Source organism: Schistocerca cancellata, chromosome 12 (assembly GCF_023864275.1).
Source record: "Schistocerca cancellata isolate TAMUIC-IGC-003103 chromosome 12, iqSchCanc2.1, whole genome shotgun sequence".
Classification (NCBI taxonomy): Eukaryota; Metazoa; Arthropoda; class Insecta; order Orthoptera; family Acrididae; genus Schistocerca; species Schistocerca cancellata.
Genome location: NC_064637.1, coordinates 165,499,736 through 165,525,287, shown reverse-complemented (window position 1 = coordinate 165,525,287; position 25,552 = coordinate 165,499,736). Strand labels below are relative to the sequence as shown.

Sequence of the window (25,552 nt, the reverse complement as noted above, 5' to 3'; positions counted from 1 at the left end):
TGAAAGGTTGTCAGAGAGAAATATCGGTACAAGAGTTGATAATATTCCGGATGATGGAATACGTTCGATCCGCGTGTAAGATTTGAGGAAACGCTGCCTACCTGCATCTCTGGCGGCCCGCCCTCGTCGCGGATGAGCAGCAGGTAGGAGCCGCCGTCGCAGAGCACCTCCTTCTTGAAGCGGCCGCCCTCGGGCGACTCCTCCTGCATGTAGGAGCCGGTCAGGTAGCGGTGCACCAGCGCCGACTTGCCCGACGCCAGGCTGCCCACGATGCCCAGCCGCAGGTCGGGCACAGCGCGGCTCAGCGTCCACTCCTGGCTGTTCACGAACGAGTCTGCAACACGAGAGGGGCGGGTGCCGCGTCACAGAGGGCCCAGAAGTCACTTGAAAGTAGGCACGGAGGGCGGAGGGAAGGTAGTACGAGAAGTAGTAGGGAGGAAGAGAAAGTAAAATGAGAGAGTAGGAAGGTGAAGTAAAATTAAAAAGAGAGAAGAGAGAGTAGCAGGAGAAAAAAATTAGATCGGAAATGGAAGAGAAAGCAGGAAGAGAAACGCGAGCGCGGGATGAAAGACGATAAGTTAGAAAAGTACGCAGAAAGACGAGAAAGTAAGATGGGGTAACGGAAAGTAGGAAGAGGTAAGACCAAGTAGTTAGCGGGAAGACAAAATACTATGGCGATGGACAAGCAGTAAGGAGAAAGAGAAATTAGTAATAAGAAGGAGAGAGCAGGAAAGCTGAAGTACAACTAAGAAGACGAACGAGAAAGAAGAAACAGAAATTGGGAAAGGAGTTCAGAAAGGAACAGATAGAGAAAGCAGGAAGGGAAACGAGACAATTGGAAGTAAGATGAGAAGTCAGGAAGAAAGAAGAGAAAGTAGGAAGAGGTAAGAGAAATCAGGAAGAGGAAAGAGAAAGTGAGAAGATACTGTAGCGACGGGAAAGGGGGAGAAAAAGTACAGACTGTCCATAAAAGAATGTCTCCGTTTCATTGGTGTACTATAACAGTTTAAATTAGGTTATTTTCAACAAATCATACAGTGCCCCGTATCGAGAGAAATAATTACTAAATGGCAGCGTCTAGTGCACTTAAGTGAAACAATCTTTAATTTTACTAATTAAAACATCTATGTAATGCAGCGATTCATGAATCTATTAACTAGTACCCAGATAAAATTACGCAAAGACAACTCTGTTAGAATATTATAAAAGAACATGTAGGAGTGTTAAAATCTCTCTTGTTCTTTAGCTCTCGCTTGCGCTCTTATTCTCTTACAATTGGATCTTGTCGGGAATTAGGGCTTTCTTTATCACTGTCGCTCAGCTGTTTCACTAAATGTGAACACGTACTCTTCATTAAAATATAAAAAATAAACTGCGTATTACGGTTACGCCATTTGAAGATCCTGTTTCATTTTGGATAAACATAAAAAAAGAAATTTAATTTACAGCACATGAGGAAATTAAATGCGGAAGCTTCTCGTTTGGCCCGCGAATATTTCAAAAGCCATTTTGTGTGCAATTACTTTTTACAAACTACATTTATTAGAACCAGCAATCATTTATTTTGCTCGAACTACAACAATTTTTCTTAGTGCAATTGTTACAAAAGTAAACCTCATTTCTTTTGACGGTCTATAAAATACCAAACGAATTGTTTCCAAGCTAACTGTGGGACGAAGCTATTTTACAGTTTTAAAGTAAATGAAAATTAACAGTATTGATATCATTCTTGATTTATACGAAAAAAAGTACATTATACCTAAGACAAAAAAAAAAAAAATACGACCCACTTTTCTTACAACGTTACCGCCAAAGACAGAGTTATAATAAATAATTTCACGAAACATTTAATGCTGTTGATTATTAAGTAGAGAGTATAAAGTCAATTTCACGTAATTACAGGCGGTAATGATATAATACATGAAACTGAAGATAAACTGATGCATATTTACTTAAAAGTGTTCCAAATGTGCACCTTTAGTTATACGGTGCATATTCAACCTAAAATCCAATTCTTCCCACGTTTTGGTTAACTAGTCCAGAGTAAAGCATGTAATAGCCTAGCCTCTTCAGTTCTGTGTCTCAACTCTGGTGAATCATTATGAAGTGGCGGAACGTGGACACGATCTTTCATGAAGCCCCAAAGAAAGAAATCTTATGGTGTGAGGTCACGTGAACGTGGAGGCTGGCTGAAAAGAACTCTGAAGTACTGATCATCACGACCAACCCCAACGGTCAGGGACCTGGACGTTGAACCAGTCTCGCACAGAGAGATGCCAACGGGGTGGACCTCCATCTTGTTCCTAAATAAAGTTTTCGGGTTGACCTTCCACTTGGAGAACGAGCAACTCTGACAGCATATCGAGGAAAGCCACCCCTGTTACGGTAGCTTCAGCAAAAATGGTCCGTACAGTTGAAGTTGGGGCACAGTGTGGTAAACGCTTAATTTTGGGGGACCTCTCACATGTTGTACAAGTTCATGATGCCCTTACCCTCCATACACGAACATTATGGATATGTACATTTCAACTCAGATGAAAACTCGAACATTATGGATATGTACATTCCCACTGAGATGAAAAGTTGCCTCATCACTGAACAGCACACGGTCAAGAAAGTCGTCCTACAGCTGCAACATCTCACTTGCAAAAGTTAATAACGTACACCACAGTGATCCGGTTTTATACCGGTATGGATGAACGTGTAAACGATCTCTTAAAACTTTCCACACTGTCGTCTTTCGCAACTGAAGCTCAAGAATTGGTTTCCGAACACACTTCTTAGGACTACGAAACGGTCAACATGTTCTTCAGACACTTTTTGTCGTCCGGCGCTTTCCACTTTACGAACAAATCCGGTCGTTTCGAGCTGACTACATCGTCGGAGGATGTTTTTGCCACATGGGGGATCACGTGGCAGAGAAAAAAGGGGAGAAAAAGGGGTGGAGAAAGAAACGAAAGATGAACAGCGAAACGGTGAGAAAGACGAGGCGAGGAAAAACGAGAAGGGCAGAAATGAGGCAGGTACGGAAAATAAGGAAGAAAAATGTTTCAAATGGTTCTAAGCACTGTGGGACTTAACATCTGAGGTCATCAGTCCCCTAGAACTTAGAACTACTTCAGCCTAACTAACCTAAGGACGTCACACACATCCATGCCCCAGGCAGAATTCAAACCTGCGACCGTAGCAGCAGCGCGGTTCCGGACTGAAGCTCCTAGAACCGCTCGACAGCAGCGGCTGGCAAAATAATGAAGACTTGTAATAGGACACGATGAGGTGATGTCAGGAGATGGGTGTGTGCGTGTTGCGGCGTGCCTGGCGCTTTGGCGGCAGCGCGTGCGTTACGCAGGCAGCGACAGAGCAATGCGCGCACTTGGCATCGACACGCACACGCCGGCTATACTTGGCCCCGCCGGAATATTCCGCTCTTTGTTGTCCCGTGTGTGTGTGTCTCACAGCTGCAAGCAGCCCCATCAGCAATGTTTCCTCACTCACAATGGCGACTTTAGTTAGTCACACCACCACTCGTCTAATGCATTACACAATACCGCTCACATCTATTCCTAGATTACTTGAAGACGTTTCCTCCTGTGCCATGCTAAATACAGGAAACAGACATCCGGGCATACAAATACCTTCTCAGATATGTGGCTGTCTCGAAGTCTTTTCGAGTCAGAGAGCCCAATACGTTGTCCTGGACGGCGAGGGCTGGTCAGAGATGAAGCCGCGAGTGTTGTATGTCTGGTCCAGTTCTCCCTGTATGTCCACAATCTGAGACTATTTGCTGTTATAACTACTGTGTATGGGAATGTGTTTGACTGTACGGTAGAGCTGTAAAATTTTCAGACGCTATCGTAGACTACCATAAGAGTACGGTGGTTAACCTAGTACCTTTGGTCAGTTAATGGCGTACCAACGCTACCTGTACGTTAAGTGTGTTGCATCCCTATCAGGCGCTCATCACGATCGCTTCCTTTAGATATGTGACCGGTGTCTTACTACACTACTGGCCATTAAAATTGCTATACCAAGAAGAAACGCAGATGATGAACGGGTATTCATTGGACAAATATATTATACTAGAACTGACATGTGATTACATTTTCAAGCAATTTGGGCGCATAGATCCTGAGAAATCGGTACCCAGAACAACCACCTCTGGCCGTAATAACGGCCTTGATACGCCTGGGCATTGAGTCAAACAGAGCTTGGATGGCATGTACAGGTACAGCTACCCATGCAGCTTCAACACGATAACACAGTTCATCACGAGTAGTGACTGGCGTATTGTGACGAGCCAGTTGCTCGGCCACCATTGACCACACGTTTTCAATTGGTGAGAGATCTGGAGAATGTGCTGACCAGGGCAGCACTCGAACATTTTCTGTATCCAGAAAGGCCCGTACAGGACCTGCAACATGTGGTAGTGCATTATCCTCCTGAAATGTAGGGTTTCGCAGGGATCGAATGAAGGGTAGAGCCACGGGTCGTAACACATTTGAAATGTAACGTCCACTGTTCAAAATACCGTCAATGGGACTGGTTTGAGGCAGCTCTCAATGCTACTCTATCCTGTGCAAGCTGCTTCATCTCCCAGTACCTACCGCAACCTACATCCTTCTGCATCTGCTTAGTGTATTCATCTGTTGGTCTCCCTCTACGATTTTTACCCTCCACGCTGCCCTCCAATGCTAAATTTGTGATCCCTTGATGGCTCAGAACATGTCCCGCGAACGCATCCCTTCTTCTAGTCAAGTTGTGCCACAAACTCCTCTTCTCCCCAATGCTATTCAATACCTCCTCATTAGTTATGTGATCTACCCATCTAATCTTCAGCATTCTTCTGTAGCACCACATTTCGAAGGCTTCTATTCTCTTCTTGTCCACTTATAAAATGAAATTTGTATTTTTAACGATGGAAACTCCTCAGTGGACTAACACTCAACGATATGCGGTTCTAATTACGAAGAACACAAAAAAACTATGAGAATTCGTCGCCTCCCAGTTTTTCTCTTACACATTCATTCAAGTTTCTTTCCCTACCAATACTACCGGTAGTTCCGCCATTCACTACGTCATTTAAGTACGCTATCAAAATTACGGAACCGTAGTGTTGTATAACGGAACTCTACTCTAAGGAGATTCCGACTTGGACAAGATTTTATGTTTCCAGCGTACTTTAAATGTGCATCAATATGAGTAAATGCAGAGGAGATGAAGCTAAATTATTGTAATGACAGAAAACAGTACAAGAAAGGGTGGTGAGTTGCTGGAACAGTGAGGCAACAATGCACCGCCATACAACGTATAGTGGACGCTCACAGTGTGGTCAGACGAAGAACAACATGGCAGACGGCCTCTCTGACGAAAACCGGGAATCGCGAAAATCAGTCTTTTGCTGCGACTTTTTTTTTATACTTTCCACGTCTCACTTCGTGATAAATCGTTGAGAGAATGTGTACTATTACACGCTCAGGTGACAAAAGTCACGGGACACCACCCAGTGTCGTATCGAATCTCCTGTTTTCCAGGGCAGTGCAGCTCTCGCGTTGAAGACTCATCTGACAGGGCCACGTTTTTCCAGTCGTCTGGAGTCCAGCAGATATGGTCACGATCCCACGTGAGGCACTACAGGCGACATGGCGCTGTTGGTCGGTCGTCTTCTGCCACAGCCCGTCAACGCCACACTTCGCCGCACTATCGTAACGGATACGTTCGACATACGTCCCACGTTGATTTCTGCGGTTATTTCACCCAGAGTTGCCTGTCTGTTAGCAGTGACAACTCTTTGCAAACGCCGCTGCTCTCGGTCGTTAAGTGACGGTTGTCGGCCACTGTGTTGCTAGGGGTGAGAGGTAATGACCGAAATAAGGAATTCTCAGCTCACTCTTGGGTGTACCATGCATCTAGCTCCAACTACTATTCCGCGTCCAGTTAACTGCCGTCGTGCGGCCGTAATCACCTGGGGAATCTTTTCACATGAAGCGCCTCAGTACTAATGACAGCTCCACCAATGTAATTACCCTCTTATCCCTCGTGTACACGATACTGCCGCCATCTGTGGATGTGTATATCGCTATCTCAGTATGTTTACCTCTGCACTAAAACGAATTAATTACTTGTTATCATTTCAAACATCTGATTTTGTATATTACCTCATTCACTTTTATTATGATTCTCTTCTACTGTTTTATTAATACCAAGCATATCTGATTGTAAGTCTATATTATTACACGTCATTTGCGTATTTAACTTTATATCTACACATGAATGTGCTGAACATTTTTTTAATAACTTTGATCTGACTTTACTCTGTCGTTACAATATCGTCGACAGTTGTACATCGGGCTTGCACTATGTTCTACATTTGTTGGTTTCTGATGTACAGAGATCTCAAGTGTACGCTAACGAAGCGTCGAAACTGGTTCCTTAAACGATGACATTTTTAGGAAGAACTGCAGCCGCTGGTATCCTCGCTCTACGAGTTGTCCGCATCAGCCGCAGTCCTGCATCCACATCCTCGCAAAAGGAGACGAAGAAAATATTACAGAATTCGAATCAAGAAAAACTGCCAACATGATACTCAGTGAAGCGAAGCAGCTTAAAATATTTAAGAAAGGTAAGTCTTCCAAGTCCAGATCGTACACCAATCAGATTCCTTTCAGAGTATGCTAATACAACAGGTCTATGCTTGACACTCATATACAACCGCTCGCTCGTAGATAGATCCGTACCCGAAGACTGGAAAGTTGCACAGGTCACAGCAGTAGCCAAGAAAGAAAACAGGAGTAATCGACCCATATCACTAAAGTCGATTTGCAGTAGGATTTCGGAACAAACGCTGTGCTCCAACGTTATTAATCACCTCGATGAAAACGATTAGTTTACAAATAGCCAACAAAGATTCAGGAAATATCCGTTTTGTCAAACACAACTAGCTGTTTATTCCCAGGAAGTAATGAGTGCTACCGACAGGGAATATCAAATTGATTCCATGTTTTTGGATTTCCAGAAGGCTTTTGACACCGTTCATCACAAACTACTTCCAATTAAATTGCGTGCCTATCGAGTATCGTCTCAGTTGTGTGACTGAATTCGTGAGTTCTAGTCAGAAAGCTGACAGACAGTAGTAACTCACTTAAAGTCATAGACTAAAACAGAAGTGATTTCTGGTGTTCCCCAAGGAAGTGTTACAATCTGTCTGCTGCTCCTAATCTACATAAAAAACATAGGATAGAATCTGAGCATATCTCTTACACTATTTTCGGAATGATGCTGTCATTTACCGTCACGTAAAATCATCACGATCAAAACCAATCGCAAAATGCTTTAGACGCGATATCTGTATGGCGCGGGAAGTCGCAATTGACTCTAAGTAATGAAAAGTTTGAAGTCATCGACATGAGCAGTAAAAGGAAAGCGCTAAATTTCGGTTACACGATAAATGACTCAAGTTTGAAGGCTGTAAATTCAACTAATTAATTAGGGATTACAATTACGTATAAATTGAAATTGGAACGAGCACTTAGAAAATGTTGTGGGGTAAGTAAATAAAAGACTGCGATTTACTGGCAGGACACTTAGAAGGTGCGACACGAGACTGCCAACAGCACGGCTGTGCGTCCTCTACTAGAATACTGTTGAGCGACGTGGAATCTGCACCGCGTACAAGTGACAGAGAAAATCGAAAAAGTTCACAGAAGGTCAGCTCATTTCGTCTTTTAGAGAAGTAGGGGAGAGCGTGTCACACATAGGATACACGAATTGGGGTGGCAGTCATTAAAACAAAGTCGTTTTTCGCTGCGGCAGGAACCCCCTCGTGAAAATTTGACCGCTAGCTTCCTCCTCAGAGTATGAAAATATTTTTTGGCGCCCATCTACATATGGAGAAACGATTATCATAATAAAATACGAGAAAGCACTGCTCGCACGGAAAGATTTAAGTGTTCGCTTTTCCCGCGCGCTCTTGGAGATGGGAATGGTAGAGAAGTAGCTTAAATGTCGTGCGATGACCCCTGTGCTGGACAGTTGATCGTGTATTGCAGAGTAATCAATGTAGGTGTAGAGGCACAAGGGCTACTTGGAAAATAAGGAACGACCTTGCGCGAAACCACAGAGAAAATGCGATGAAGGTTGTCAGAGAGTGACTCTAATATGCCGGCAGACAGCGTCACGTCGCTCTTCTCCGTCTGAGCAGACAGTGAGCGCGTAGTAAAGGTCCCGACAGAAAGCAGTTTCTCCCGCCAATTGCGAGTGCCTGTGAGGGATTTCGCCTGACGTCACGCGGCCCGCCTAACACAGCTGTCACGTATTTCCTTCTCCACCATAATTCTCGGCCGCGCACTGCAGGGGCAACGAGGACGCTACCGCAGCGTTTTCGAGGGGAAGTGTTTGATCACATACCATACAGCCGGGACTTGGCTCCCTCTGATGTTCGTCTCTGGTCACATTTTGGTACATACAGCGAGCTGCAGTGCAGTGCAGAAAACTGTCGCGAAAGCACGGGAGGCTGCCTTCTATGACCAGGGCACTGGAAGGTTACTACGGCAAATACCTAAATCGGGGCGGCGACTACGTAGAGAAGTGGCTGGAAAGTGTAGCTAACTGTGCCAAATAAGACAGTTTTGATTCTCACTGTGGTTTCAATTTCGGGACCGATCGTTCCTAACTTTCCGGACAGCTCTCGTGTGCGACAGAGCTGCAGAGACTACGAGCTGAGCACAGGGGAGTTGGCTACCGCCTGCTACAGTAGAGTACAGAGCAGACTGTGTGTGTGCGCGCGCGAGGTGATCGGCGCTGCAGCTCACGCCCTGCTGCTTCCGGCCCATTGTCAGGGGACGGGCAGGCACAGTCGCAGTCGCTCACGTGGCGGAAGCCGAGCCTCGGCTGCTCCACGCATATGGCGGCCGGGCGGCCGACCTAACGGGTAAGCCCTGCACCGCCGCCTCTCTAGCTGCCGCGGGGCGGCGTACCCACAGCACTGGTCGCGGGCTCGCCTCACCCAGCACTATATCGACGTAACGACACAACTGAAGTACTCAAAACACATTTTTATCAATGCGCGCGCGTTCCTCGAGGTTCCGTATTGGGTCCAGTATTACATTTTAGAACGGGACCATTATAAAGTTTTAGTTCGAAGTACAGTCCGTATGCCAAATAAGCAAAATCTCCGTGAGCATTGAGGCAATCACCTCTGTGATGCACCAGCTTGCAGACGCCTAACTGGTGAAACGCAGCGTGCTGCTGCGTGAGCTAGTTCGTAACTGCCCGCTGCACGTTTTCGTCCGACAAGAATCGTCGAAGGCTTTTTCAATAGATCTAAGGTGTAATAATCGCACGAAGAGACATCAAGACTAAAGTGTGCGTTACGACATTTCGACATGGGTACCTGCGTTACCGTGAAGCACGGCCACCCAGTGGCGCACCAATCGACAGACATGCCGCCCCACACACCAGCGAGGGTGTGTCGGTGTTCATCCGTCGGCAACCAGGAAAAGAATAGCAGCACGTTGGTCCATTTCGGACGCATTTGGTAATAGCGTCTCCGTGCCTCACGCTTCCGCACTCACCGCACGCGAGTCAGGAATCAGCACGAGTTTCGAAAAAGACGATCGTGTGAAACCCAGCTCGCGCTATTCGTCCACGAGACTCGGAGGGCCATAGACACGGGTTCCCAGGTAGATACCGTGTTTCTCGACTTCCGCAAGGCGTTCGATATAGTTCCCCACAGTCGTTTAATGAACAAAGTAACAGCATATGGACTATCAGACCAATTGTGTGATTGGATTCAAGAATTCCTAGATAACAGAACGCAGCATGTCATTCTCGATGGAGAGAAGTCTTCCGAAGTAAGAGTGATTTCAGGTGTGCCGCAGGGGAGTGTCATAGGACCGTTGCTATTCACAATATACATAAATGACCTTGTGGATGACATCGGAAGTCCACTGAGGCTTTTTGCGGATGATGCTGTGGTATACCGAGAGGTTGTAACAATGGAAAATTGTACTGAAATGCAGGAGGATCTGCAGCGAATTGACGCATGGTGCAGGGAATGGCATTTGAATCTCAATGTAGACAAGTGTAATGTGCTGCGAATACATAGAAAGATAGATCCCTTATCATTTAGCTACAGTATAGCACGTCAGCAACTGGAAGCAGTTAATTCCATAAATGACCTGGGAATAGGCATTAGGTGTGATTTAAAATGGAATGATCATATAAAATTTATCGTCGGTAAAGCAGATGCCAGACTGAGATTCATTGGAAGAATCCTAAGGAAACGCAATCCGAAAACAAAGGAAGTAGGTTACAGTACACTTGTTCGCCCACTGCTTGAATACTGCTCAGCAGTGTGGGATCCGTACCAGATAGGGTTGATAGAAGAGAGAGAGAAGATCCAACGGAGAGCAGCGCGCTTCGTTACGGGATCATTTAGTAATCGCGAAAGCGTTACGGAGATGATAGATAAACTCCAGTGGAAGACTCTGCAGGAGAGACGCTCAGTAGCTCCGTACGGGCTTTTATTGAAGTTTCGAGAACATACCTTCACCGAGGAGTCAAGCAGTATATTGCTCCCTCCTACGTATATCTCGCGAAGAGACCGTGAGGATAAAATCAGAGAGATTAGAGCCCACACAGAGGCAAACCGACAATCCTTCTTTCCACGAACAATACGAGACATGAATAGAAGGGAGAACCGATAGAGGTACTCAAGGTACCCTCCGCCACACACCGTCAGGTGGCTTGCGGAGTATGGATGTAGATGTAGAAAGACGCGAATGCCGCACAAATGCGTTGCCTACGTGTCGTTGGTTACATACTCCCGCGCTACATTGCAGGAACGCCCTGAAACGGAAAGGCGACTGGAATCAAAAGTAACAGTACTCACATTCAGTGCATCAGATTTGTAGATGAGAACAGTGCCAGGCTCAGATAAATAAAAAGCTCGACTTCTTAAATCGAGAGACAACAAAATTAAAGCCGAAAATAAATACCTACAAGACGGATATTTACACTTAGAAGTGGAGGTAAAATTGACGTAAGAACAGAGAGCGAGCTGATCGAGGAAGGAAGCGAATTTGACTGTCTCGGTAGCTTTTTGGAGGAAAGTGATACGTGTCTCACGGAAATTGAGAGAAGAATAGCACTGGCGAACAGTGTCTTTCAAAATAAGAAGAATCTTCTATTCGACAATAACATCACGTTCGATGCCAAGGAAATATTTACTCTTGAGTAGAGTTTTCCTTGAGGTGAAACCTCGACTTTAGCAAAGCGGGAGAAATCTCACGTCGAAGCTGCGGAGATGGGGTTCTGGAGGCTAATTACAAGAACCCAGCTGGACTGACAGAAAAAAAGGAATAGGACAGAAGAAAGAACTACTGAAAGTTGTCGGTGAATGGACAGCGAAACTCACCGTACAGAAACCATTTCGCTGCCACACGCGTGCCCTCTGCACTGCGTGCCGAGGGCGGCTTTTGTTGCGGCTGTACGGTGCTGCTCACGAAATGCCGGTGGCTGTACTGACTCGATGCGTTCCGCCCGATACGACACTGTTATCGTACGATTTTTCCAAGACTATTAGTCAAAAACATTTGACTTTTGCCCATCTTACTGTCTTTTATCTTCGTTCAATAAAGGATTGAATTTCTTTTCGTTATCCGCCATATATACTACGCTGCATCAAATTACGTAGAGCACTGCACGAAATTTTAAACATTTTGCAGAGGTAAAAACACATTGCGTAAGCTGTGTGTATGACTGATTTTAGCTCATAGATTGCAGCGAACCAAATATAGGTAAGATATCGAAATTTAATTTAAAACTGAGAGCACAAAGATATTTCATTTCGTTCTGGTGTCTTATGCGAGACAGACGGTCACGAGCAACGCGCCCATCCAAGTGCCCGATCATTGCGAATCATGCGGTCACAACCATAGTCTATGTCATAAACGATTCTCAAGACATCGAACCGACGTTTTCTTGCCAATGGTAGCACGGGATGAGGGAGATACGCTGTATCACTGAAGCTCGAAACACAATGCAGTGAGGTGTGGAACTAACTCGCGCACAGAGCAGTGGGGGATCGGTGGCTAGAGAAGCATCGGCGCACGTGTGCACGTGGCAAACGGCACAGCAGGACGCGAATACACGTCCAAAGCGATGAAATGGTTCATCAGACACGATGCTTTTCCACAAACGATTTTCGAAAGGAAGATCGTCGGGAAGAAACTGAGGGGGCGACCGAGAATAGCCTATATATATATATATATATATATATATATATATATATATATATAAAATCAGTGGGGTGAGATGTTCATCATACGTGGATATGACGCGGAAGCTGTGGCTCCGGGGAAGAAGCTTAGCCTTTGGAAAGAAGACGAATTTTAACAGAACACTGGTTTCGGCGTGTAGCAGGAGCTTGTGGCTGGCGGTCTGGCTGGGTGGCGCGCGGGACCTCACGCGAACTGCAGCACTCGCTGGTTGTCTTGGACTGTGCCGCGTGACTCCCAAGTCACGTCGCTCTCTGACGTGGCGGCTGTAACTTATCATTGATCAAATAAAGGCCTGAGTTTGATACCACCAGACTTCTCTCGGCCAGGAATCCCTTCTTGCCCATGCTAGTCTGCTTTTGATGTCCTTGCTCCGTCCGTCATGCGTTATTTTGCTGCCTAGGCACCAGAATTCCTTAACTTCGTCTACTTTGTGACCATCAATTACGAATTTAAGCTTCTCTCTTTCCTCATTTCTACTATTTCTCATTACTTTCGTCTTTCTCTGATTTAGTTTCAATCTACAGTCAGCACACGGTTTGTTCCATTCAACACATCCTGTAATTCTTTACTTTCACTGAGGATAGCGATGTCATCTGCGAATCTTCACGTTGATATCCTTTCACCTTTTTTTCCGTCGTTAGTTCTTCGATGTATACACTTAACAATAGGGACAAAAGACTACATCCCTATCTTACACCACTTTTAATTGGAGCACCTCGTTCTTGGTCTTTCGTCCTTATTGTTCCCTCTTGGTTCCTGTCTTTCCGTGCAGCTTATATCTATTTTTCACAGAGTTTCGAACATCTCGCACCATTTTACATTGTTGAACGCTTTTTCCACGTCGACAGTTGCTATGACGGTGTCTCGATTCTTCTTCAGTCTTGCTTCCACTGTCAACTGCAATGTCAGAATTGCCTCTCTGGTACCTAAAGCCAAACTGATCGTCATCTAACACATCCTCAATTTTCTTTGCCGTGCCTCTGTATTTAATTTTTGTCACCAACTTCGATGCACGAGCTGCGAAGCTGATTGTACGATAATTCTGGGACTCGATCGGCTCTTGTTATCTTCGGAACTGAGTCAATGGGATTTCTCTGTTAGTCGGTTTATCGTCAGACACATACATTCTACACACCAACGTGAACAGTCGTTTTGTTGGCACTTCCGCCAATGATTTTACAAATTCTCATGCAATGTTATCTGTATTTTCTGCCTTATTCTATTCTAAGTCTTTCAAAGCTCTTTTACAATACTGCATCCCCCGCTTCTTCTATATCGACTCCTGCTTGTTTTCTTGTCAGGTAATCGGGCAAGTCCAACTCCTCACAGAGGCCTTCAACGTACACTGGAATTGCCGTTGCATTTTTAATGTCACGCCCTCGCTTTTAATGTCAGCGAAGACTGTTTTGACTTATCTATATGATGAGTCAGTCCTTCCGATAATCATTTCCTTTTCCATTTCTTGACATTTTTCAAGTAGCCATTTCTCCTTAGCTTCCCTGGAGTTCCTGTTGATTTTATTTCTAAGTGCCTACTGTTTGTGTATTCCTGTCTTAGCCTTTTGAAAGGAGACTAATTTTTAACATAGTAGCGGTTTTGGCGTCGAGCTGAAGCTGATGAGCAGCAGAAGAGTGGGCGCCGAGTGGCGATCCTCGGGCGAACGCTGGTTGTCCGGGACCTGCCACGTGACCCAGGAAGCACCTCGCGCTCTGACGGCGGGGCTGCGGGTCGGTCGCCGCCTGGAGTGAGGGGCTCCTCCAGGGCGAGGTCACAGGGCGGGTGCGCTACCGGAGACCACTGCCACTGCTGGAACAAGCGGCTCGTTAGTGCCGCGATCCAGAGGGCGCTGGACTCCAGGGGCCGATCAGCCGCCGTCGGAGGCGCACGGCGACAATGGCCGCTAACTGGAGCGTGGAGGCCCCCCGAGCGCGGGCACTTGCCTTCCAGGGAGAGAGGCTGGAGAACGGGATGTCCGCTCCTGTAGGCGACCAGTGCAGGCGGGCGCTGACAATGCCATTGTTATTCCCGTCTTTTATTTTTATATATATATATATATATATATATATATATGTATGTATATATATGTATATATATATGTGTGTGTGTGTGTGTGTGTGTGTGTGTGTGTGTGTGTGTGTGTGTGGACGTGCGAGTGCGCAAAAGGAACACTTGGGGACAATCGTTTTCGAGGTTTTATCTTCATTCCTATCGTATGGGCACCACCAAATTTGCCAAATTTTTTAATACAATTTTTATTTTAAGACATGTCCACATTTATGTTGTTAGATAATACAGTTCTACCGCCTGAGTCGATGATCTGCAGATCTGAAAATAGAAGTTTAAGCACCTGTATAATTTCGTACATCACATATGAAATAGAATGGCAAAGAGAAAGAAAGTAAGTGTAAATGGAAATAATAATAACGAACTAGATGAGATGCTCATAACGATACCTTTAAATCCTGCATTGTTAGAAAAGCTTACTCCAGTAACATAACAAGTTACGCTAGAGGTTACGCCACAGGATTCAGGGCAACCGTGACACCCACTCAGACCCTGCAGTCTGTAAAACTGTGTGTACTGAATGTCACGCTTAGCATACAGACCGAAACTGGACGGAGCTCCAACGTACAGCTTACAGAACACATCGACGCATTCTTATAAAGTACGCCTGACACATCAGCAATAGCGACTCTCATCAAAAACACACCTCAATTATTTGAAAACATAAGCAATAACTCGAAAATACTCCGTAAATTACAGAAAGACCGGAAATGGACCTGCATCAAGAGCTTCACGTTTTCATACACAAAAAGCAGATATGACGAGACTCAGTAAAACAGAAAAATTTCGGATTTCAGAAAGATACACTAGTAACCTAAGACGCAATCAAAAAATTTCCGTACGAAGGCCAAATAGTCCAGAAACTGTGTACCGGTCAGGCAAAATCGTCTCGAGCACTGAGGCAGGCGTCGTACCGACGCACCACGTTGAAGATACCCGTTTGATAAAACACCGCGTCCTGCAGTTTGGGGAAGTCCGCAGGTGCCCGCTGCACGCCCCCGTCCGAAAGGAATCGCCGAGCCTTCGAGGCCGTTTTTAAGGGACCGACGGCGTGATGGGCGCGCGGGGAGAGGCGAGGACTACAGGACGGGTCCAGAGTGCCTGCCATATGAATTGGCGCAACTTGTGCGTTACGACAGTTGCGCTGTAGGGGGGGGGGGGGGTGCGTCAACACGCGGCGGCGGCCCATCGCACCGTTCCACAGCGGTTCTTGTCGACGGACACGCTGCCCCCGTACACAGTCCTCATTCACCAGTGAGTGTCTGTCGAAGTTTATCCCTCGGCAGCCAGGTAACGAATAACAGCACGCCGTTCCCGTTTGGCCGCATTTGGTAACAACGCCGCCGAAGTTCGCGCAAGTCGCAGAGCCACGAATGCCACGCTAGTCCCTGGCCAACACGTCGTTAGCACTTAACGCTGCCGCAGTGCCCTCAAACGCAGATATCTTTTTGCTCGCCCCTTGTGTGATATAAGTTGGTTCAAATCGCTCTGAGCACTATGGGACTTAACAAATGGCTCTGAGCACTATGGGACTCAACTGCTGTGGTCATAAATCCCCTAGAACGTAGAACTACTTAAACCTAACTAACCCAAGGACAGCACACAACACCCAGCCATCACGAGGCAGAGAAAATCCCTGACCCCGCCGGGAATCGAACCCGGGAACCCGGGCGTGGGAAGCGAGAAAGCTACCGCACGACCACGTATGGGACTTAACATCTGAGGTCATCAGTCCCCTAGAACTTAGAACTACTTAAACCTAACTAACCTAAGGACATCACACACATCCATGCCCGAGGCAGGATTCGAACCTGCGACCGTAGCGGTCGCGCGGTTCCAGACTGTAGCGCCTAGAACCGCTCGGCCACTCCGACCGGCTGTGATATAAGTACTACATACTGAGGAAAAGTTGTTCGGCTAATGATTTTATACTCGAGTTCTATCATGCACGTATGACATTTCTATTATTTACTTGTATTGAAAATTGCGTTTATTGTAAATGACATAAATTTTATATCGAGCCCCCCCCCCCTTTTTTTTGTTGGAATATTTGTCCTTCGATCCTTACGTTCATATTTGATGTTTCACGTAAGTTGGTTACAAGAAACTTTGCGTAACAGCCATATTTCTTCTGGTGTTCCAAGTAAGTCGCTTCGTATTCGAGAGTAAAATTAAAAACTCCCGAGCACTGACTGCGTTACGATACTTCTGGTTCCGGCACCTCCGTCGCGACAGTGTCGAACGGTCGACGCAGTTCCAGGCGCTGCTGGCGACGCTGGGCGGCAGCGGAGCCGCTGGCGGGCCTCACGCCGTGGTCCGGGAGGCGGTCGCGTGTGCCGGCTGGCTCTTTACAAGCTGCGGGCGCCGCGGTCACACCAGCAGGCCGTCTCCAAAACAAACCGTGAATCACGTCGCGTCACAACAACAGCGCCGCGGCACATCTACGTAAATAAATAGTCCGCAGCGCACTGCACGGTGCGTGGAGGAGGGCACTTCGCTCCAGTACCGCCGACTGCCTGTCCTACTCAACCCGCCCATTTATCGGGGTAAAAATTACTGTCTGCGCGCCTCTGTATGTGTGCCCTTATTATTGTTATTGTTATTATTATTCAGATTTTAAACATAGCTTCTTTTCAGCAACGGTGAATCTAGAATGAAATTTTCACTGTGCAGCGGAGTGTGCGCTGATTAAACTGTGTCAGATTAAAATTGTGTGCTGGACCGAGACTGCAACTCTGGACCTTTGCTTTTCGCGGGCAAGTGCTCTGCCGCTGAGATACCCAAACACGACTCACGACACGTCCACGCAGCTTGAATTCTACCAGTACCTCGTCTCCTAGCTACCAAACCTTCAAAGCCAAATGTGCCGCGTTCGAGTGTCGGTCCGGCATCCACAGTTTTATCTGCGAGGAACTTCCAACGGTAAATGTAAATGAATAATTTCAGAAAATCAGTCAACTAGTTGCAAGTATAAAGGTTCATTAAGAACCACTGACCATAGTTCCGCTAGTTGTAAAAATCTCTTCTTCAGAAGCACATGGACCTGTTTTCTTGCCTGTCGAGATAGCTAGGGCTGCGTCGAAATACATGTCAAAATCGTAAATCAGATCCATGTACTTGTGAAGAAGAAAGTTTCACAATTGCTCATTTATCTGTAACTGGTTGGCAGATTTTTTCAAATCATTCACCATCATCATCATCATCATCATCACCATTATTATTATTCGCATGGCTTACATGGTCATTTTACATTCTTATTTGAGAACTTCACGTAATAATGGTTACATATGCATGGAAATATAGACTCACGTTCAGAAAAAAAACAGAACACTAGAGGTAGGACGTTGAAATTTACAGGATTTGTGCATTAGTATGTTCTGCAGAAATGACCAGCATTTCAGCCACCTCGGTCCAGCATGTGTCCTGTTGCCTGGTAGGCACAGCGTCCACCTCCGGCAACTCGTTCCACGCGCAGATCGTATCGACGCGTATAAGGCGCGAATGGCGTGCTACGGTATAGCCATCCATGCCGCATTCACCTTGGTTGGGATTGGGTCACAGCCCTGCACCATATCCCACACATTTTCGATTGGCGACAAGTCTGGTGATGTGGAGGACCAGGGCAAAAGGCCGACGTCCTGTGACACCGTGTCGTCGTGCATTGTCTTGCTGAAAAATGGTGTCTCCGGACTCGTGCAGAAAGGGTACGGCTCGGGGTCGCAGAATGTCATTCGTGTATGTCACACTGGTCACAGCGCACTGGACACGCTCCGAGTGTGGTTGTACCCAAGAGCACCCCGTACCACAAGGCGTCGGGTTGGCGCTGGAAGTCTTGTACGAATGCATTCACTGTGATGCGGCGAACCAAAATCCGGCCATCATTTTCAAACAAACAAGACCTGGATTCGTCAGAAAACACTTATACCATTCCTGCCCCCAGTGACGTCGTTCGTTACACCATTGCCGTCTAGCGCGTTCCAGCACATTCGTCAAAGGTAGGCGGAGAAGTGGAAGAAGCGCATGTAACCTGTTCTGCCACCCCTCACAGGACTTGAATCAGAGTTGTCCATAACTTCCTGGGAGGGCCAAACCCAGTCACTCGTTTAGTAGCGTCGGTAATAAGACGAGAATTTGCCGGAGGAAACTTCTGCCAAACCGCTTCCCATTTTTGGCACACGTCGTATACAAGCTATTTCCCTGGGTTTAAGTCTGCTAGCAGGTATATATTCTGTAGCTGACTGTAAAGAACAAGTCCTAGACGAATGGCCCACTTTTTTTCGGATCTCTCTGCTCCTCGACTACCTGGTGGCGGCGCGCTGTTACTCCTGAGAACACGCAGCCAGCCACTGCCTGGTCTCACCTCTCTCGCATCTTCTTCTTCTCGTGACGCCTACGCCACGTATACAACGGTGGCAGCACAATGGTCGCATAGTCTTTTTAGAATTGATGTCCTCTACCCCCTCACTTATCACTTTTTTGGTTGTTGAGCTCTGTACCCGCGGATTATATTATTTTAAGAAATATCGTTTTGAATATTATTTTAAGAAAGAAAAGTAGCCAATTTTTTGTGTATTTTATTTATGTCAGTACACGCTTAGAGCTTTCATCCATCTTCAGCTGGCGTAATATATATTCAGCCTCCACTTCTACATCATTAAGACTTCGGAGGCAAATTGGATGCTGCAGTTGGTCTATGCAAGTTCGCAATTATGTTTAGCGAGTTGTATATTCATGTTATATTACTGCTTAGATTTATTTAATTCCTACTGTGCTTATTATTACGATATCCGCCTCTACAATCGTAGCAAAAATACTTTTTTAACTTGTCTTTTGCTCAAGTACAGTACAGTATCCGCCATGTCGGCGACTGACATCTTTCTTTACATCGGAAAATTACATCTACGGTCAAAGTTATTTTTTACTCACAGTTTCTGAAAGCACTACTTCAAGATTAACTTCCTGCGTGAGTAAAAAACTGTAAATGCTCAGCATGTATTTGCTCAGTGCCAGTACAGCTGTTAAATCCAGCAGTGACTGGTTAATCGCACGATTATTACTACTTTTCATTATATTATCACCTGATTATTATAAAACTAATTTTGCGACAGCTACATCGTATTTCTTTCAAAGATTCATATTTAAGATTCCTGATCACTTATGTCGCCCTTTGGCATACGCCACACCGCTGTGTAACGATGCTTGCAATTTCCCAGGAACCCACCAGCAAATCTGTCTTCCCACATCTTTACTACCTTCACGTGATTGAATCACTACGTAGAAACAGCGCGGCTAAAACCGACAAAGCAAGTGCTATTCGCGAGTGGAATAGGGTTGGAGGGCTCTGTGGTACAAAACGTACCCTCCGCCACACACCATTAGGTGGCTTGCGGAGTACGTAGTTGCAAATGTAGCAGATTTTAACAAGTATGTGGTTATCTCTCTTTTTCTTTTCAGTGCAACCAATTGACGATAGTCTCCATGAAAATGGAACGTTTCAAATTACAGGGAATGAGCAATATGCGCGGAGCGCTGAATCGGCAAGTGATGACCGAAGCGACCGCTGTGCCAAAAACCTACGGGTGCCAGTCACTGAATGCTGGACCAGGGATGGGAATCTTCCTAGACATCTGTCAGGGGACCTGAAGGTGGCGTAATGTAGCGCTGAAACTGCTTGCTGAAACAAAATAACAACAGAAAATTTAGGTGGATGAAGATGTTCTGATTCGACATTTTACAAATCATACCCACTCAGACAAATACCCCTTGCTGCACAATCATGCATTATATATGACATCTTTCTTTGGAGGCACTTCATTTGTGAAGAGTTATTTTCAAGAGTACAACACACAAAAAATAAAAATACAACCAAAAATCCAGATGAACACGTTGAGAACATCCTGAGAATTGCGAGCACCTGGATCAAAACTGGTGACACACTAGTTTCGCAGACTCAAAGTCGCAAGTCACATTAATTCTATGGATCGTAATTACTTTAATATAAAATTATTAATGAAGTCTCATGTACCAAAGGTCAATTTAACGCCATTCTCCAGCAGTCCCCACTCCCCCTCTTCTCCTTTTTTTTCAGCGTTTCTTCTTAGTGATAAGTACATTACGTGCGGCCCAAAAATACTCTTCTTCCAATGTGGCCCACGTAAGCTAAGGGACTGGACATGCCTGCCATAGATACTTGCTTGAAAGGAAGATGTAAGGTGAGGAAAGCAAGGATAATGGATTGAGTCGAATTAAATGAGACGATACTGAAAGGTATTAGATTAGCAAATAAGACGCTAAAGGTAGTAGATGACTTTTGCTGTTTGAGAACCTTCGACATCGCAGCGCGTCAGCAATCGTTGGTTAATATATTAAAAAACTAAAAACCCGCCTCGATTGCGAAAAAAGCACCTAGTGTTAACCCAGGATTCGGCGTAGATAACTACACCTTCTTCAGGTGTAGGTAATAGGTGCTTTTTTCGCAATCGAGGCGGGTTTTTAGTTTTTTAATATTTTGCTGTTTGGGCAGCAAAAAACTGATGATGGGCAAAGTAGAGAGGATATAAAATGGAGACTGGCAATGGCAAGAAAAGCGTTTCTGAAGTACAGATATTTGTTAACATCGAGTATAGATTTAACTGTCAGGAAGTTTTCTGAAGATATTCGTATAGAGTATAGCCACGTGTGGAAGTGAAAAATGGATGATAAAAAGTGTAGACAAGGAGAAAATAGAAACTTTTGAAGCGTGATGCTACAGAAGAATGATGAAGATTAGATGAGTCGATGACGTAACTAATAAGGATGTAGTGGGGAGACGAGAAATTTGTGGCACAACTTGACTAAAAGACGGGATCGGTTGACAGGACAGATTCTGAGACATCGAGGGATATCGAATTTAAAATTGGAGGCAAGTGAGGGGCAAAAATCGTAGAGGGAGACCAAGAGATGGATGCAGCAAGCAGATTCAGAAGAATGCGGCTTGCAGTAGTTATTCGGAGATGAAGAGGCTTGCACAGGGCAGAATAGTATGGAGGGCTTCGCGAAAGCAGTCTTCGGACTAAAGAAAATAACAACATGTTTAAACACTTACCTTTTTAGAGATATAGTACGACTGTTCGGCAAAACGAAACTATGCTCATTCTTTATGGCTATGTTTGTTGATGACTAAAGTTAGTATACATATATGACTATGAGCAGTTAGACCGCAATTAGAGAGCAATAGTTCAATAAACATGATGGTACAGCGAGATTTGACAGTTCCTGTTCTCCACAGCAAGGTAACTGTGTGTGAGGTGGTGAGGCAGGCACAGTGGGCCTCGCATTTGGCACGACACGCCGGCTGGTGCTCGCCCAGGGTCGGTCAGACTCCCACGACGCCCCCGCGGCGTGGCTCAGAGGGAGAGGGGGGGGAGGGGAGGAGGAATGACAGCGTGGAAGCGAGCGGAGCGGAGCGGACTGCAAAAAACCCTCCGGGCTTCCAGCAGCAGAAGCCAGCAGCAGCAAACAACACTGCAGGCAAGCGTAGCAAGCCACACAGTATGGTGGTACGAGCCGTAAAGATGCAGGGAGCCTATTGCTACAGCCTGTACTCCGCACATTACTTTGCACTTTCTAAATACCGCCAATTTTGTAACTCTTGTCAATCTCCACATACAGTCGTCAGTCTTGTGACTGGTTTGACGCGGCTCGACACGAACTCCTCTCCTCTGCCAACCTCTTCAGAGTAGCACTTGTAACCTGCGTTCTCGACTGAAACTTCCTGGCAGATTAAAACTGTGTGCCGGACCGCGACTCGAACTCGGGACCTTTCGCGGGCAAGTGCTCTACCATCTGAGCTACCCAAGCACAACTTACGGTCCGTCCTCACAGCTTCAATTCCGCCAGTGAAAATTTCATTCTGGAAACATCCCCCAGGCTGTGGCTAAGCCATGTCTCCGCAATATCCTTTCTTCCAGGAGAGCTAGTTCGGCAGGTTCGCATGAGAGCTTCCGTGAAGTTTGGAAGGTAGGAGACGAGATACTGGCAGAATTGAAGCTGTGAGGACGGGTCGTGAGTCGTGTTTGGGTAGCTCAGTTGGTAGAGCACTTGCCCGCGAAAGGCAAAGGTCCCGAGTTCGAGTCGCGGTACGGCACACAGTTTAAATCTGCCAGGAAGTTTCATATCAGCGCACACTCCGCTGCAGAGTGAAAATTTCATTCTGAATACGTCCTCTATTATTTGCTCCACGTATTTCAACCTCTGTTTTCGTCTACAGTTTTTACCTTCTACAGCTCCTCCAAGTACCATGGGAGTTGTTCCCTGATGACTTAAACGTGCCATCATAATATCCCTTCTTATCGTCAGTGTTTTCCCTATATTCCTTTTGTCGCGGGTTCTGTGGAGGACCTCCTGATTCCTTACCTTATGGTCAACCAAATTTCCAACGCCCTTCTGTAGCAGCACGTCTCAAATGCTTCGATCCTCTTCCGTTCCAGCTTTCCCACTCGCATTTTTCAGTACCATACAAGCCTCTGCACCAAAAATACATTCTTAGAAATTTCCTGCTGAAGTTAAGGCCTATGCTTGATACTGCTAGACTTCTCTTGACCAGGAATGCACTCTTCTCCAGTACTAGTCTGCTCTCCTTGATTTCGACTACTTCGCCATCTCCAATCCTGATATTAAGTTTCTCGCTGTTCTGATTTCTGTTACTGCTCATTACTTTCGTCTTTCTTCGATTTACTTTCAATCCATATTCTGTACCCATTAGACTGTTTGTTCCCTTCAAGAGGTGCTGTAATTGGTCTTCACTTTCACTGACGACAGTAATGTCGTCCGCCAATCTCATCATTGATATCCTTTCACTCTTTGAATTTTTTTTTATTTCCGCCACTGCTTCTTTTATGTACAGATTGAACAGTAGAGGCGGAAGACTTGCTCCATCGAATGACGAGGAATCACACGTAAGCAAAGTTCGTCTGCTGCTAATATTCCGAGACTGTAAGCCGTTCAGTTGTCTTCGCAGCGAGCCTGGTATGCGGATGACACTTCAGTAGAGTCGCGAGGAGAAATTTCGTCAGTCCTCGAACTGTCACCGTGGAGCCAGAAGAGCGCGGAAGGCTTTCTTTCCTGGATGTGACCGTTCATCGTACAGCCGGCGGTACGCTCTGGAGATGCGGACACAGAGACGCACCAACCACGTGGTTCGCCGGAGACCTGCGGACACCGCCCGTCACGACAGGAGTTGGCCAGCCTAGACCATCATTCGGGACTGAGGAAGACCTTTCTCGAGCTGGTGGTGTCCACAGATTTCCAAGCCGCCGTGTCCGCATCTTTCCGGGCACCGCCCCCTGTAAGGCGCTTCTGCACATTCTATATTTATGAACAATGTTGTATTCTCAGCCAGCATCGCACCATCAGTCGTTACGTCGATGTTTTGACCTGACAACGGGATTTCAAGAAGGCAAGATACCTAAGAACAGTTAAGCGTTTGCAGCTGTTTTATTAACTAGAAGCTTAGCACCCGCTGCTTCGCTCGCATAGACTGTGTGATTGGTGATTGGACCTGCTGTGCTGCCTCCAGGGGTGTTTTCCAAAAGAATAACGCTCGCCCACATACCGGTATTGTAACCCAAAATAGTCCTCCACAGTGTCGACACGTTCCCTTGGCGCGTTCTGTCACCGCACCTGTCTTCAATCGGGCACATATGAGACATCATCGGATGACAACTCCGGAGTCATCTACAACCAGCATTAACCTTCCCTGTGCGGACCGACCGAGTGCAACAGGAGTGGAGCTCCATCCCAGAAACTGACGTCCCGCACCTGTACAACACACTCCGTGCATGTTTGAATGCTTGCATTAAACATTGTGTCTGTTGCAACGGATATTAAGGTACCAGCACTTCACATTTGCATTTCATTTGCGCTTTCATTAACTTGTGATCTTGCAACGTCAATCACTTATACATGTTACCTGGGCAAATTGCTCTACACTGACTACGTCTCGGTGTTGAGCTCTTCTTCCGTCAGTACATGCTGATGAAGATTTGGAAAGTGGACAACAGAAGGCCGGAGGCGTGTGTTCGCGACGCATCGCGGGTAGGATGGAGTGAAGTTAAAGTAGGAGGAAGGGTTGCGCGCTCCGCGACCGACGGGACAGGAGAGGAAGTCGAGGTAATTAGCAAGCTGTGCGTGGCGGCCATTGGGATGCAGGAACTGCGAGCGACGGCGGGCGCCGCGACGCCGCCCCCGCTGAGTCACGGCCCCGGCTGGCTGGCATCAGCTGCCAAAAGCGGCCCTGCGGGGCACACTTCCGCCGCCGGGTCGCAAAAAGGCCGGCCGGCGCGCACACCACTCCACACACACGCAGTGCTGCCGTCCCGGGCCGCGGGGCTCAGACCACCACACAAAGCACACTCTTTTAACGCGTAGTTTCCTACACTGATCTTTTCCACAGTCTTAATTGTTTGAGTGTAGCGATGTATGGAAGTGAAACGTGGACGATAAATAGTTTGGACAAGAAGAGAATGGAAGCTTTCTAAATGTGGTGCTACAGAAGAATGCTGAAGCTTAGATGGGTAGATCACATAACTAATGAGGAGGTATTGAATAGAATTGGGGAGAAGAGGAGTTTGTGGCACAAATTGACTAGAAGAAGGGATCGCTTGGTAGGACATGTTCTGAGCCATGAAGGGATGACCAATTTAGTACTGGAGGGCAACGTGGAGGGTAAATATCGTAGAGGGAGACCAACAGATGAATACACTAAGCAGTTTCAGAAGGATGTAGGGTGCAGTAGGTACTGGGAGATGAAGCAGCTTGCACACGATAGAGTAGCATGGAGATCTGCATCAAACCAGTCTCTGGACTGAAGACCACAACAATAACATTGGAATATTGGTGTAAAGATAATGCATCATGCGCACAAAAGGATGTAGTCGTGCGGTGTAGCATAGCACGCACCGTAGCTGTTACCCAGGGTATCCCATTCGAAAGAGGTCCCACACACAAACATTTGCTTAAATTACATTTACAGGCTTTGCACAAAAATCAGGAAATAAATGAACAAGTCATACCCCCCTCATGGGTAAAGAAAGGTGAATCACAAATGGTGCTGGAAGCGACCGCCTTCGAGTTGTAAATACGGTGCAGATTCTCGAACGGTGCCGCAAGAACCTCTGGTGTCACTGCCTGGATTTCACGGACGATGTTCCCTCCTAAATCTCCCAAGTTGT

General features: G+C 46.3%; 1 protein-coding gene across 1 annotated transcript in view; it reads right to left on the bottom strand.

Moving 5' to 3' along the window:
* The window catches only part of LOC126109555 (centaurin-gamma-1A), a 333,594-nt gene that overhangs the window by 218,648 nt on the left and 89,394 nt on the right, over window positions 1-25,552 (bottom strand). The window contains exon 2 of the mRNA XM_049914570.1: window positions 102-334. Coding sequence (XP_049770527.1) covers window positions 102-209 — 108 coding nt within the window. The 5' untranslated portion in view covers window positions 210-334. The remainder of the gene's footprint in view (window positions 1-101; window positions 335-25,552) is intronic.